The sequence below is a fragment of the Rhinolophus sinicus genome, chromosome 12 (assembly GCF_057876585.1).
Source record: "Rhinolophus sinicus isolate RSI-liver-muscle chromosome 12, RSI-T2T, whole genome shotgun sequence".
Taxonomy (NCBI): Eukaryota; Metazoa; Chordata; class Mammalia; order Chiroptera; family Rhinolophidae; genus Rhinolophus; species Rhinolophus sinicus.
Genome location: NC_142512.1, coordinates 22,439,688 through 22,456,418, shown reverse-complemented (window position 1 = coordinate 22,456,418; position 16,731 = coordinate 22,439,688). Strand labels below are relative to the sequence as shown.

Here is a 16,731-nt window from a genome sequence, read left to right as displayed (position 1 = left end):
GAGCAGCCTGAAACAGCTTTTTAAAACGGTAATTTCACTGATCTTGCTACTGTCTCTAAGCAACAGAAGCCCTGTGCTAAAAAAAAGAAAAAAAAGAAAAAAAGAAAAAAAAACCCAAATGACTGAGGATGACTCTGCAAAGACACAAAGGCATGGGTTTTAGTAAACATATAAATTCTTTCTCCTTATACCAACCCATCCCAAACTCCAGACCCACTAATGTTTCTTCCAGAATCACAGTTTAAACAGGCTAAGTGAATTTGCATTAATCTCCCTTGGAATGAATAAATCATTCCTGAAACTCCATATGCAATTCAAAAACACAGTGGAAGCCATAAAAGAACAAAGACCTAATTTCCTCAGCTAGTAGGTGATGGCTGTGGACATATGAACTCAGAAGCATTATTTGCAGGCTATTGTTAGCAAGTCTAATAATTTAATCTGAATGATGATACAATATATATTATAAGTAGCATTTTACATAAAATAAACAAATCAGTCTGTCCTAGGAAAACCTGCCACAAACACATTATATCTCCCCCTGCCCAGTACTGTTGAGAAATAATTGACATACATCCCTGTTTAAGTTTAAGGCATACAGCATGAGGGTTCGATTTAGGTTCAGTGAACATCCATCTTCTCATTTAAAAATAAAAAGAAAGACAACAGGGAAAAAAATTCTCCTTTGATGAGAATTCTAGGATTTACTCTCTTAACTCTCCTGTATATGACAGAGCAGTGCTATAATCCCATGTTGTACGTTTCATCCCTAGTACTTATTTACTTTATAACTCGAAGTTTGCACCTTTGACCACCTTCCTCCAATTCCCCCTCCTGTCCACCTCTTGTCTCTTGACCACAAGTCAGATCTCTTTATCAATTTGTTTGTTTGTTTTAAATTCCACATATAAGTGAGACCATGCAGTATTTGTCTTTCTGTATCTGACTTATCTCACTTAGCATAATGTCTTCATGGTCCACCCATGTTGTCTCAAATGGTAGGATTTCCTCTTTTTTAATAACTGAATAATATTCATTATTATATATATATAAAATGGAATATGCACACATATATATGTGTATATCTCATAACTTTTTTATCCATTCATCCATTGATGGACACTTAGGTTGTTTCCATGTCTTGGCTATTGCAAATAATGCTGTTATAAACACAGGAGGTGCAGATAACCTTTTCAATTTAGTGTTTTGTTTCCTTGGCTATATTCCCAGAAGTGGAACTGCTGGATCATATGGTAGTTAGACTTTTAATTTTTTTAGTATTCTCCATATTGTTTTCCACAGTGGTTGCACCAATTTACAACCCCAACAATAGGGCAAAAGGGTTTCCTTTTCTCCACATCCACACGAGCATTTGTTATCTCTTGCCACTTCAATGATAGCCATTCAGATATGAGGTGGTATCTTATTGTGTTTTTTTTTTAAATTAAAGTTTATTGGGGTGACAATGGCTAGTAAATTTACATAGGTTTCAAGTGTACAATTCTGTAATACATCATCTATATATCACATTGTGTGTTCACCACCCAGAGTCAGTTCTCCTTCCATCACCATATATTTAATCCCATTTACCCTCATCTACCACCCACCCCTTTACCCTCTGGTAACCACTAAACTATTGTCTATGTCTATGAGTTTTTGATTCTTTATTTGTCTTGTTCCTTTGTTTCTTTCAGTTTTATATCCCACATATCAGTGAAATCATATGGCACTCGACTTTTCTGTCTGACTTATTTCGCTTAGCATAATCATCTCAAGATCCATCCATGTTGTCGCAAATAGGACTATTTCATCTTTTCTTATGGCAGAATAGTATTCCATTGTGTGTGTGTATATATATATATATATATATATATATATATATATATATATATATATATATCATCTTCTTTATCCAATCATCTATCAAAGGACACTTTGATTGTTTCCACAGTATTGGAAGTCCTAGCCAGAGCAATCAGGCAAGAGAAAGAAATAAAAGGCATCTGAATAGGGAACGAAAAAGTAAAATTGTCACTTTTTGCATATGACATGATGCTATATGTAGAAAACCCTAAAGACCACCAAAAAGCTATTAGAAACAATAAACGAATACAGTAAAGTTGCCAGCTACAAAATCAACAGTACAAAAATCCATTGCATTCCTATATATTAACAATGAAATCTCAGAAAAAATAAAATAAAATAAAAACAATTCCTTTTGCAATTGCAACAAAAAGAATAAAATACCTACAAATAAAACTAAACCAAGGATGTGAAAGACCTATACAATGAAAACTATAAGATATTTTTAAAAGAAATTGAAGAAGACACAAAGAAATGAAAAGACATTCTGTGTTCATGGATTGGAAGAATCAACATAGTTTAAATGGCCATATTACCCAAAGCAATCTACAGAGTTAATGCAATCACCATTAAATCCCAATGGCATTTTTTAAAGAAATAGAACCAAAAAAAAAAAAAAAATCAGATTTGTATAGAACCACAAAAAACCCCAAATAGTCAAAGCAATCTTAAGAAAAAAGAATAATGCTGGAGGTATCACACACCCTGACTTCAGCTTGTACTACAGGGCAACAATAATCAAAACAGTATGGTACTGGCAGAAAAACAGACACACCGCCCAATGGAATAGAACCAAAAACCCAGAAATAAATCCACATGAATATAGACAGATAATTTTCAACAAAGGAGCCAAAAATATACAATGGAGAAAAGACAGCCTTTTCAATAAATGGTGCTGGGAGAATTGGAAAGCTACGTACAATAGAATGAACCTAGACTGCTATCTGTAACCATGAGCCAAAATTAACTCAAAATGGATCAAAGACCTAAACATAAGACCTGAAACTATAAACTACATAGAAGAAAACATAGGTACTAAACTTACGGACCTTGGGTTCAAAGACAATTTTATGAATTTGACTTCAAAGACAAGGGAAGTATAATAAAAGCTAAAATAAATGAATGGGACTATATCAAACTAAAAAGTTTCTGCACAGCAAAAGAAACTATCGACAAAATAAAGAGGCAACCAACCGACTGGAGAAGATATTTGCAAACAATGCCTCCGATAAGGGACTAATATCCAAAATATATAAGGAACTCATATAACAGTAACAAAAAAACCAACAATCCAATTCAAAAATGGGCAGAGGACCTGAATAGACATTTCTCCAAAGAGGACATAGAGATGGCCAATAGACATATGAAAAGATGCTCAATATTACTAATCATCAGAGAAATGCAAATAAAAACCACAATGAGATATCACCTCACCCCAGTCAGAATGGCTATCATCAACAAGACAAATAGTAACAAGTGTTGGAGAGGCTGTGGAGAAAAATGAACCCTCATACACTGTTGGTGGGAATGCAGATTGGTACAGCTGTTATGAAAGGCAGTGTGGAGGTTCCTAAAAAAATTAAGAATAGAATTACCACATGACCCAGCAATCCCTCTCCTGGGTACATACCAAAAAATTCTGAAAACATTTATCCATAAAGATATATGTGCTCCGATGTCCACTGCAGCTTTATGTTTCTGTGGTTTTAATTTGCATTTCTCTAAAGACTAGAGATGTCGAGCATCTTTTCATCTATCTGTTGGCATTTCATGTATCTTCTTGGAGAAATGTCTATTCAGGTCCTTTGCCCATTTTTTAATTGGGTTATTATTTTTGTTGATGTTATTGAGTTGTACAAGATCTTTATATGTTTTGGATATTAACCCTTTACCTAATATATGGTTTGCAAATATTTTTTCCCATTCCGTAGGTTGTCTTTTCCCTTTGTTGATGATTTCTTTTGCTGGGAAGAAGCTTTCTAGTTTGATGCAATCACACTTGTTTATTTTTTATGTTTCTTGTGCTTTAGGTGTCATATCCAAAGAATCATTATCAAGACCTCCTTTAAGAAGCTTTATTCCTATTTTTTCTTTTAGAAATTTCATGGTTTCAGTCATATAGTTAAATGTTTAATCCATTTTGAGTTAATTTTTGCGAGTGGTGTAAACTATGGGTTCAGTTTCATTCTTTTATATGTGAATATCCAGTTATCCCAGTACCATTTATTGAAAAGACTGTCTTTTCTCCATTGAGTATTCTTGGCTCTCCTGTCAAATATTAAATGACTATATATTCTTGAGTTTATTTTGGGGCTCTTGATTCTGTTTGAGTGGTCTATTTGTCTGTTTTTATGCCAATACCACACTGTTTTGATGACTACAGCTTTATTGCATAACTTGAAATCTGAAAGTGTGATGTCTCCTGCTTTGTTCTTCTTCCTCAAGATTTCTTTGGCTAGTTGGTGTCTTCTGCAGTTCCACATAAATTTCAGGAGTGTTTTATTTTCTTTCTATTTCTGTAAAACATGCCCTTGTTATCTTGATAGGGACTGCACTGAATCTATAGATGGCTTTTGGTACTATCGACATTTTAACAATATTAATTCTTCCAATTCATGAACACTGGATATCTTCCATTTGTTTGTTTTGTTTGATTTTTTTCATCAATGTCTTCAAGTTTTTAGAGTAGAGATCTTTTATTTCCTGTATTAAATTTATTCCTATTTTACTGCTTTTGATGTATTGTAAATGGGATAGATTCTTTTTCAGAAAATTTATTGTTAATGTATAGAAACACTACTGACTTTTGTATATTAATTTCGTATCCTGAAACTTTACTGAATTCACTGATTAGATCTAACAATTTTTTGTTGTTGCTGCTCTCTTTAGGATTTTCTACATATAAAATCAGGTCATCTGCAAACAGAGACAATTTTACTCCTGCCTTTCCAATTCTGATATCACTTATTTCTTTTTCATGCCTGATTGCTCCAGCTGGAACTTCTAGTATTATGCTGAATAGGCGTGAAGAGAATGGGCACTCTTGTCTTGTTCCTGATCTTAGAAGGAAAGCTTTCAACCTTTCACCATTGAGTATGTTAGCTGGGGGCTTGACCTTATAACCTATATTATGTTGAGATATGTTATTTCTATGCCAAATTTGTTAAGTGTTTTCTTATCATGAATGAATGTTGAATTTTGTCAAATGCCTTTTCTGTGGCTATTGAGATAGTCATATGATTCTTTTCTTTCATTCTATTAATGTGATGTATCACATTGATTTGCATTATGTTGAACCATACTTGCATCCCAGGAAAAAAATCCCACTTGAGCGTGGTGAATGATCCTTTTAATGTGCTGCCGAATTCTGTTTGCTACTATTTTATTGAGAATGTGTGCACGTATTTATCTGGGATATTGACCTGTAGTTTTCTATTAGTGTCTTTTTCTGGTTCTGGTTATCAGGAAAATGCTAGCCACATAAAATGAGTTTGGGAGTATTCCCTCCTTGTCAATGTTTTGGAAGAGTCTGAGAAGGGTTAGTTTTAATTTTTCTTTAAATGTTTGGTGAACTCACCAATGAAGCTATCTGGTCCTGGGAACTTCTTCTTTGGGAGACTTTTGATTACTGATTCAATCTCCTCATTAGTAACTGGTCTATTCAGATTTTCTATTTTTTCCTGGTTCAGTCTTAGTAAGTAAAGTTGTATGTTTCTAAAAATTTTTCTATTTCTTCTAGATTGTCCAGTTTGTTGCAATATAGCTGCTTATGATCCTTTGAGTTTCCATGGTATCAGTTATAATGTCTCCTTTTTCTTTTATAATTTTGTTGATTTGGATCCTTTCTCTTTTTTCCTTGGTTAATCTAGTTAAGGGTTTGTCAATTTTATTTATCTTTAACAAAGAACCAACTATTAGTTTGGTTAATCTTTTCTATTGTTTTTCATTTACTTATTTCATTTATTTCTGTTCTAATCTTTATTATTTCCTTTCTTCTGCTAACTTTCGTTTCAGTTTGTTCTTCTTTTTCTAGTTCCTTAAGGTATAGAGTTAGGTTGTTTATTTGGGATATTTTTTTGCTTTCTAATGGAGGTGTTTACTGCATTCCCCTCTTAGATCCGCTTTTGCTGCGTCCCACAGGTTCTGGTATGCTGTGTTTCCATTTTCGTTTATCTCAAGAAACTCTTTTATTTCCTCCCTTTAATTTCTTCTTTGATCAATTTGTTGTTCAGGACAGTATTGTTTAATTTCCATGGGTTCGTGAATTTTCCATGTTTCCTCTTGTTATTGATTTCTAGTTTCATGCTATTGTTGTCAGAGGAGACACTTGGTATGATTTCAATCTTGTTGAATTTGTTAAGACTTGTTTAGTGAGCTAACATATGGTCTACCCTAGAAAATATTCTATATATGTTTGAGAAGAATGTGTATTGTGCTGTTGTTGGACAGAATGTTCTGTTTATGTCAGTTAGGTCTATTTGGTATATGGTATTGTTTAAGTCTGCTGTTTCCTCATTGACTCCGTTGTTGAGAGTAGGGTATTAAAGTACCCAACTATTATTGTACTACTGTTTATTTTTCTTTTTAGCTCTGCTAGTCTTTGCTTTATATATTTAAGTGCTCCAATATTGGGTACATAAATACAGAGGGTGCCAAAAAAAAATGTACACACATTTTAAGAAAGAAAAACTGTATTAAAATTGTGATACTCAATATATACCAATAATAAAAGATGAATACAAGTCACATTTGACTTCTGCAATTAAAAGAGTGGTTACCATCAGCATCCAGACACTTCTGATTACGGCAAACTACTGCTTGAGCAATGTTGACAAAAGTGTCTACTTGTATACAAGTTTTTGGCACCCCCAGTATTTACAATTAATATATCGTCTTGATATACTGACCCCTTTATCATTATATAATGACCTTCTTTGTCTCCTTTTAGTATTTTTAGCTTAAACTTTATTTTGTGTGATATAAATAAAGCCTGAAACAGCTTTTAAAAATGGTAATTTCACTGATCTTGCTAATGTCTCTAAGCAACTGAAGCCCTGTGCTAAAAAAACAAATGGCTGGGGATGATTCTGCAAAGAAAGAGACACAAAGGCATGGGTTTTTATAAATGTATGAATTATTTCTCCTGGAGTGCCAAATTCCAGACCCACTAATGTTCCTTCCAGAATCACCGTTTAAACAGGCTAAGTGAATTTTCATTAATCTCCCTTGGAATGAATAAATCATTCCTAAAACTCCATATGCAATTCAAAAACACAGTGGAAGCCACAAAAGAACAAAGACCTAATTTCCTCAGCGAGCAGGAGATGATGTTGGACATATGAACTCAGAAGCATTATTTGCAGTACTAGTGTTAGCAAATTGAGTAATTTTATCTGAATGATGATGCAATATATTTTATAAGTAGCATTTCACATAAAATGAACAGTCTCTCTTGGGAAAACCTGACACAAACACATTGTACCTTAATGAAGAAATCAAAATTATAGGTCAAGCACCTCACAATGCAAAAAGCAAGGAGTAGACCTGCCTCCTATGTTAAAGACCCTATGAGTAATTTAGGCAAAAGATAACCCCCCCAAAATTCCATAGTATATCTCATTTCAACCACATTCATTATACCCAATAAATTTGGTGCATTTTAAACTTACTCTCAATGCAAGAAAAATTTATTATTTTTAAAGTACCTCCTTAAAATACTTCCAACTGTTTCCTCAGCAATATCTAAATTTTTTTCAAAGCCAATTCCAACAACAATTCTTAATGTATTTCTCATCCAAATTGACTCAGTTTATCGACTATCCATTAACAGCAGCTAAATTCCTCTTTGGTAAAACATTCTTCAGCTTTGGAATAATAATGGTAATTTCTAACCATAAGCATACCTGGTATAAACAGTGGCACACACTTCGAAGCTGAGGGGGGAATTCCGAGGAGGAGCTGATGATAGCATGGAAGAACTTTTCAGTCATCTGAAGGAGGTTCCGCTGGTTATCCTCAAGGCTCTCTGACTGTTCTAACCTATAAACAAACAAACAAACAAACAACAACAAAAAGGTAAAATCAATGAAAAACAAACATACTCCTTAAAAGATACTCCTTAAGAGACACTCAGCCAAATACAATGTTTGAACTTTGCAGCATTCTGATTTGAACAAACCAACTATAAAAAAGGCAATTTTGAAAACTGTGTATAAAAACTATTTCCTTATATTGTCATAAATTTAGTATATGATTTTTTTTCATCTTTTTTTTTTTTCAGTGTGTTTTTCCAGGATCCATCAGCTCTAAGTCAACTAGTTATTTCAATCTAGTTGTGGAGGGTGCAGCTCACTGGCCACGTGGGGATCGAACCACCAACCTTGTTAAGAGCACCGCGCTTTAACCAACTGAGCTAACTGGCCACCCTATGATTTAAAATTCTTTTTGCCAATCTAGTAGGTAATAAAGGGCAACTCATGTTTTTAACTTTTAATTCAATGACTTTTGGTAAAGTCAGACATGCTTTCGTGTATTTTGTGGCCATTCATGTGTCCTCTGTTTTTAACTGCCTTTCATGTCCAGTCTGCTATGTCTAATTGCTAGGCATCCCTCCCTCTCACCAGCAGCTAAAACTCAGTTTACCCAAAATTAGCTGACTTTTTTTCTCCTGCTCTGATGTCTTATCCTGTACTCCCCATGTTGCCAATGGCAACATCACTGTCTCCGCCACCTTATTCTGGCGACCTCTGATGTCACCATTGCCTGCTGCACTCCATTACTCGCCACATCCAATCAGGTTGCTAGTTCTTCAGTATAACCGCTAAAATCTAAAGTCTTGGTGTTGTGATTAAAGGCGGAAATCCGGAGGCAGACTTACGAGGTTTAAATTTCAACTCTATTATTACTGATCATTACGGCCTTGGTCAAGACACTTCACTTTTCTGGGCCTCAATGTTTTTCATCAATAAGACAGGAATAATAATCCTGCCTACTTTGTGGGGTTTAAATTTCACTCAATGGCTATCAAATCCACAAAGCTTTACTTAAGCTTCCCAATTGGCATAATCTGAATTCTCAAAACACATCCTCTATGAAATTCACTACATAACTACTTATTATGTGTTTTATCTCCTCTACTAAACTGTAAACTCCCTGAAGAAAGGAAGCACTCATCTTTGTCCACTTAAAACTAGCACAGTACCTTACCAAGCAAGTATTGAGTAAATACTTGTTTTCAATCTCTTAACTAGTAATTTTGATTCCTATACTAATTTACATATTACATAAATGTTTGGATATTTAAGTCATCATTCCTTGCAGCTCTCTGAGTGGTGCAGCATATGGATACAGTAAGAGTTCAAAAATTACTGTGGATACAAGGCAGAAAGATTCCATGGGATACGTGAATTCCGAAGGAGGGCTAGAACTTGCATAGGCAAAGAGAAGTAAGGGTATTTCAGAAAGAGGGAGTACGCAGGGCAGGTACTCAGGTCAGTTCAAAAAACATTTACACGTGTCTACCATTGCCATTCTTAGTGCCAGGTGCAGAGGATTCAACAATTGGCCTGTGACCTTTCCAAAGAGGGGAAAGACATACACGTACTAGGTAATGAGTACAATAATTCAAGGATAAAAGCACAATAGCAAACCATAGCTAGACATGATCAATTCACAGGGCGGGTGGTTACTGGGAAGACAGAGGCAGAAAATGAACTTGGAATATGTGGAGAACTAAAAAGAGATTGGTCTAAATATGGAGAGCATATGGAGGGAGATCAGTTAATAAGCTACAATAGTAATTTAAATCTGAGCTATGGAGGATGTAGCATATTTGTGGTATGAAAGATAAGTAATTTATTTAACAAGGCAAGAAGAAACACCTAGAAACCTTGACAGCTCCTGCCTACTTTGTGGGAACCTTTTCTTAATGAGTCCACATAGCAGCAGATATGCTGCAGTCTGCTTCAGGTATCCCTCTAAAATAGTACCTTCCAGCAACAGTACTCTCGTCTCTCACATGCCAATCATGACTTGTTGGCTTTTCCATTAATTCTGATCTACAAGGAATTTGTCATTGTCTTTTTTAAAGAAAAATGTATTTGTGTGTATATTTCATAATTAAAGACTAATTTTAAGAAGTAAGGGGAGACATTGTGAGGGCACGTCCCTACCACTGCAGAGTGTCTCCACCATTGCAGCGGTAGTGACATGGAGAGCAGGGATAGATGTGAGGATGACAAACCTGGTAGGATCCACTTCAAAGCTAACATGTTGCCAATCAGAGGATGTGATCACAATTCGTAATAAGGGATCCAGGAGTTTTTGTAGGTAAGTAGCACCATATACCTAAAGAAATACACAAACAGGAACTTACTATGTTGCATTAAAGAAGATATTCTGCTCTGTACATTCTGCACATAGTCATTGTTTGACAGACCTCCGCACAAAAACAGATGAATGGATACAAACCTTGAAACAGAAGGTCATTATTTTACTAGCTAAGCTGTTGCCTCGGAAAAGAGTCTGCATGGAGTCTGCCAGTTCTACTTCCTTAGAAAACATGTTCCAGAGCAGTTGGTAGAGTAAATGCCGAGAATCAAACAGAGTCACTAGAACTCGAGCTAGTTCATCCTGAGAACAAAACAAATTGTGTTAGTGTGAACAACCTCATTTTTTCTCAAGCAGGAAACTTAAAGGCACATCCAAAATTGCCAATCACATGCTAAATTGAGGTAAATGGTGACTGATTAATTTTTCCCCTGGGATTTATCCATGTACATATGTGTATACGTAGATGACTATCCCTAAATACCTACAGTAGCTGTTAATTCTAAGGATTAACTGATGAAAGGTAAGAGAGGCCTAAGATTCACCAGGAGATAGAAAAAAAAATCCACATTATTTAAATTGTATGGCAAAAATGAAAGCGTAGAAAGGGAAGATAATGGCAAAGAGTTCAGTTTGATATGCACAAATCATTTTCTCAGAAAATCAGTGAGCAAGAGTAAGATTTTGGTGACCACAAGAGCTCTACTCTCTTCTCACATGGTCAGGGAAACTCAGTGAATACTGAACACAGACTAGGCAGAGAAACAACAAAATTGGAAAGACTACAGGACTTGCAGGAAATCAGGAAAAAGACCTGGGCTGTGCATGCCGAACCAAGAGATTAGCAAGGTTTATGTGCAAAGCAGGGGTGGGGGGCTAATTCCCATCTTGTACCTAAATGATAACCCTCACGCTTTCCCGGAGTAAAATATTTTTTGGTATACTCAAGAAAAATGATGCGAGAGTAAATCACTGTTTAACCACACATTCTGGGAAGAAGAGATTTAGGGAGAACAGGGGACAAGGTCTCTTTTCTCATGGAGCTCACATTCTGGTGGAATGAGAATAAGTAATCAAATCAACACAATAGTTTCACATTGTGAATAAATGCTGCAAAGAAAATATAACAAGGTAATGTGACAGAATGAATGTGGCTGTGGTTGTGATTCGCCAAAAAAGAGCTAAGAAAGTTACATCTGAACCGAAACTTGAATAACAAGAAGTCGGCCATTTCCGAGACAAGGGCAGAAGCATTCCAGGTGGCAGAGGTGGCCACAGCAGCAGTAAGAGTGCTCTAGGGTGGAAATAACCCTACCACATGTGGTGGCCAGTGTGGTTTAAGTTTGGTGAACAAGAAGGAAAATGGCATAAGATGATGTCAGAAATGAAACAGGGCCCAGACTAGGTAGAGCCTTATAGGCCAGAGTTTGAGCTTTACCTTAAGCATGAGGAACAAGATCCTACAGTTTTTAATCACAAATAAATCTGCAGGCAACAACAGATTACCTTATAAGTTATAATTTACTAAACTGAAATAATTTGGGGTACAATATAAAATAAGTAGCTTTTTAACATGGAAAAGGACAACCCTTTCTAAATTTTTAGCATCTATTATTAAGAATGGTATGGTTTTAGGAAATTTTTTATTAAGAAGCCAAATAGCCATATTATGTCTTCAGTGTTTAAAGTAAACAACACCACAATTTCAAATGCAAATAAAGTACTTAAATTTAAAGAAACGAAAAGCAAAAAACTGAAACACATTACAGAGAAGAGTTATGAATTGTAGACAGTAAACAGGCACAAGCCTGGCATTCGAGTATGTTAGTCTAGTATGACTAACAACTAAATATGAGATTTAACTCTAATTATCTCATTTAATATATGAAGGCACCAGACAAGATCAGTGGTTTTTTCTTTTAATCAGTGTTTAAGTGGAATTTTCAGTGGGACATGTAAAGAGCTTGAGTTTTACTTTAAGTATGAGGAATAAGATCCTTAAAATTAAAGTAAGTACACCAGTGAGAAGCTACAACCACTTCCCCACAAGCTGAAAACCACTCAAATAATATCTGAAGTTTCTTCCAGCTCTAACATTTTAGCAATTCATTCAATAAACACTCATGGAATGAGTGAATTTTGAACCATCTGCTCTGTGCCAGGCACTCTTGCTTCCCACTTACACAAGGAACTTACCCACTGAGAACAAGGGACCACGTTGGCCAGAGCCATCGCTATGGGGAGCTCCCCCTGATCACCCATCATCGTGACCAACTCCACCAGTCTCTCAAACCGATCTGCCAACACCGTTTCTGCAAGGGTGTCAAATTCTGTGCCTTGTTGGAGGATTTTTGTCAGAACTTCCATAAATGTAGCTCTTGTCTGGAGATCTTTGTGATAACCTAAACCTAATATGGACAGACAGATGCGAATTTACTAACATGGCCTTGTTGAAGTCATTTTACTGGTAATTTTATGCGCTGATTCTCTATGCTTTAAATTTCTATATGCAACTCTCATTGTATCTCACCTATGGAGTGCATGAGGCCACTGTCCACGTTAGCATTGAGTAAGTTGGACATTGCAAGGACTGTACAATGCCTCAATGATGCCAGCCTCCGAGACATGCCACGTTTTCTGCCACCTGTTTGCGCATTTTCATCTTCAACTTCACTACAGTCATTCAAAAGGTTCATAAACAATGTGAAATACCTGAGAAACAGAAAGACGGACCTTTATACAGTGAAGGCCACACCAACCAGAAAGCTACTCAGACGTTCTGAAATCATCGCATGTGCATCATGTGAGCGGTACTGGGTACCTGCATCTCTCTAGTCTTGGGGTAATCGGCCAGAGTGGCTCATTATGAAGTGTGCTGTGAACATGACTTCATCCTGACAAAGCCCAGTGCATATTTCACAACACAAACACCACATAGATGCATTGTTTCCTGGTAAACGCATCACTTTTAATATTTAGCATATAAAATTAGTGGTCCAAATCGGTGATCTGGGTTATATTGCCAATAAAAATTCAATGAACAGATTATTTTCTTTAAAAACCAGTTGTTTTCCTATCCTACTCCTGTCATAGGGAATACTGCTTCATGAGCGTGTTATATTTTATAAGACAGCAGCTGATGGCCTTAATACCAAAGTAATGTGTCCATTTTCTAAATGTAATCATTTACCACTTTGATTACACTTTGTTTTGTTGTGTGTGGGACTTTGCTTTTTGCTTTGTGCTTTTGGAGACTGAAATTTACTTAAGAAATAACTGTGATTTGGCTTCCATTAATTCCACACCATCTCCTTCCTCAGGCTGCAGCGGAAGACCAGCCAGGAGTGAAACTACTGCTTCCATGCTTGCCTGGTCCAAATCTCTGAAGAAAAAAAAATTGAAAGACTGTAAGTCTTTTAGGTTCTTCCAATCCACCTTCCCCTCAAGTAAACTCCTTCCTACCAGAAATAAACTTTAGGAACTACCTATTTCATTAAACAAGTTATTAGGACAGCCTAAATAATCTGAGTTAATATGCAGACCCCAGAATGCAAAAACTTTTCAAGTGGAGCAGAAGGCAATAATAACTTTCTACAAAGTAATCTTGGCAATAACTACTTTAAATGAAAAGCATGCACTACAAAACCAAGCCTGGCCAAAGAAATATATGTGAATGGTTACTATGTAGTTCATAGCGTTTAATTATTTTCTGGTATGTGGCAATAAGTATTTGTCGTTGGAGCAAACTCAAGCATTTGCGTTTTAGAACGACTCAAAACAAGCAAGTTTCTCAAATAATACTTTTATTTATCTAATCATAAAATAAATACAATCTAACACTTCTTATGTCTTATTTTCCCATAACTGTCTATTATCTTTCCTAAATAGACAACATTAACTTTCCAAACATAACACATTTGTTTCTACTCAAGGTATTTCAGTTAAAAAGAAAAATAGTAAAGATTGGAATACCTTTATATAATTCAAATGCAAAAGTTTGACATCCAGAAAAACAATTGCAGTGTACATAAAATACATGTAGAATAGGTATGATGAGGTAGTAATGGCTAGCATAAACGTGCTACTACTTCAGGGTCATTCTCTTTTTTTTACCTTGTTAGACATTTTACATCGTCATCTGCAGCTTGGTTTGATGTTCCCATAACCCAGTCCGTCAAGTACTCTACCATCTTATTCCTACAGAACGGCAGAGAAAAGGAAAATAGCAAACCATGTTTTTAAAGTCACACGTGCACCTTTTTAAATAGTGCACACAATGTGCCAAATCACTGAGGCAACATGACAATTTTATAGAAGAGATACTGCTATCACAAATCTAACAGAAGGGAACCAACACAGGCAACTTGGATACCAATCCTCCGCAGAAGCTCTTAGCTATGTTTTCAGTTTGGAGACAGAATCAAATTCTCAACCCAAGTGTAGTATAATTCTAGAAAAAGGGAGCACTGCCATAGGCACAAACCTTTGGGAAATTTGAAAAGACATGACGAGAAAAAGAAACACGTAAAAAGCTCCTTTTCCACCCCACCCCCACCTGCTTCCCATGATAACCAGGTACCTATTTTTCTGTACTTCATTTAACATAATAAGATTTAGAAAACCCTACTTTGCTCTTTTAACAACTCACCTAAATTTCATCTCTTGACAAAATGAGAGGTCATCTCTCCTTGCCATCATTACCTCGACTAACTGACACAGCTTCGTTTTTATTTGAATTGCATGGACCATATTCCCAAGCACACGAACATATCTATTTAGACACAGAAACATTAAAAAAATTATCAGAGATAAACAGAAGGTTTTCTAATGCTTTAATCTCTAAGTAAAATAATTAAACGATGATAAAAAATTGCAAGATTTTTATTTTATTTATCGGAGAACATACACAACTTCTGGTTACCTTCTTGTCCCACCCTAATTTGGGTGCAATCAAGAAAAGGATGGTGAGTTACTCCATGAATACTACTAAACCCAATGGGTTTCTGCTATATTTCAGTAGAATGCTTACCTGACCAAATTTAACATCATTGTTTCAATGCTAGCTTGCCCCAGGTGTTCGGAGCTGCCTTCGGTATGATTATCTAGTAAGTTCTTCATTATAGCTATGGTTTGCTCTACAAATTGAGTGTTGGTGTCAGTCAATAAAACCTACACAAAGAACAAAATATATCAGGAATCAGTGCACAGCAGACAGACCACAGAGATGAAGTTGCCTGATCTAAGTGTCACACACACGTAGAAATGCACCGACAGGCACATAGATCCACTCACACCCGTACCCACGACATCCGTAACCCCAGGCAGACCCACACACGAGAGTTCCTAAAAAGCAAACTGATCCCACATTTGAGGGTTCTTTTTTCTGCAATTTTTTGCCTATTTTTTAAAATTGTGAGTGAATGTTTACGCCAGTATCTAAATAATCTAAAAGAAAAAGTCTTCATTATTTCAAACAAGTCACACTATTCATAGAGAAGGGTGGAAAATAAAACAGAGCACACTTTACCTGTCCCTGGGAGTCAAAAAACTTGCTGATGGTATTCTTCAATTTGTTAAAGAGCATTGGGTAAAGAGCAGGACTCAATTCTAGACCCAGCAGATCCTTAACATTGGTCCGTATCTGAAGTCCCACTTTCTCATGGTTACACACCATTAAGGACAGCAGCCGATCCATAAATTTGCTGACAGGTGTATCTGCATTTCCCTCTGAGGACATCACTGAAATCATGGAACCCTTGCGTTCACTGACTGGGCCCATGGGCGGGCTATAGGTTGCCAGGCCAGAAGTGCTTCTTTGCTGCAGGCACACTCCCCCAAGAGCACACAGGAAGCCGGTCATGTTGATCCATTCCTGTAGGGAGTCCGTGTCAGACAAATCTATGGATCCTCCTCCACTCACATGAGACATTCGCCGCTTAACAATGGTCTTGTGAAGGCTTTCAGCAGCCTAAACACAAAATCGTTACGGAAAGCGTGAATTCAACCTAAACTAATGGAGACACTTGACAAAGTACTTTTCATCTGACATTTTTTTCACAACAAAAGAACATTTTTTTACATTTAAAGATCGAAGTCTTCATTATGCCATTTCTAGTGACATCAAGGTAGCTTACTGCTTGAGGGAGGATGAGCTTTCCAGAATTGAGGGTAGCGATAAACAGAGATATAAAAGGTGGTGATGGATTGTAGCTCAGAAAGGAACACACTCGAAATATTTGCTTCTATCAATTCCTGGACACAGAAGCAATGTCGATCCTGCTTTAAGGAATATAAGCATTTGGAGATTTTAAACCAAGGAGTGTGTGTGCTTATTAACTTAGTGACTGTCCAGTTCAAGTGCCCTGGGACCAGCTTTGTAAACATTGCTCTACTATTAACATAGATTCCCCAGGGCAAGATGAGACTAATCAAGCAGAAGAGCCACGGAATACAGAAAGAGAGTGTAATGAAGGAAGTATAGGAAGATAAAAATAAATAGAAAAAAGCTTTGTAAGATTTGCAATCTGGCTAAGGAGGAAT

General features: G+C 36.2%; 1 protein-coding gene across 12 annotated transcripts in view; it reads right to left on the bottom strand.

Annotated features, from left to right (window-relative positions):
* The window catches only part of NF1 (neurofibromin 1), a 209,195-nt gene that overhangs the window by 104,585 nt on the left and 87,879 nt on the right, over positions 1-16,731 (bottom strand). For all 12 annotated transcript variants that reach the window (XM_019750679.3, XM_019750681.3, XM_019750685.3 and 9 more), the window contains 10 exons: positions 15,719-16,159; positions 15,221-15,360; positions 14,840-14,962; positions 14,305-14,388; positions 13,457-13,573; positions 12,722-12,903; positions 12,388-12,599; positions 10,333-10,494; positions 10,106-10,209; positions 7,767-7,902 (listed from right to left, as the gene is read on the bottom strand). In XM_019750679.3, coding sequence (XP_019606238.2) covers positions 7,767-7,902; positions 10,106-10,209; positions 10,333-10,494; positions 12,388-12,599; positions 12,722-12,903; positions 13,457-13,573; positions 14,305-14,388; positions 14,840-14,962; positions 15,221-15,360; positions 15,719-16,159 — 1,701 coding nt within the window. The remainder of the gene's footprint in view (positions 1-7,766; positions 7,903-10,105; positions 10,210-10,332; positions 10,495-12,387; positions 12,600-12,721; positions 12,904-13,456; positions 13,574-14,304; positions 14,389-14,839; positions 14,963-15,220; positions 15,361-15,718; positions 16,160-16,731) is intronic.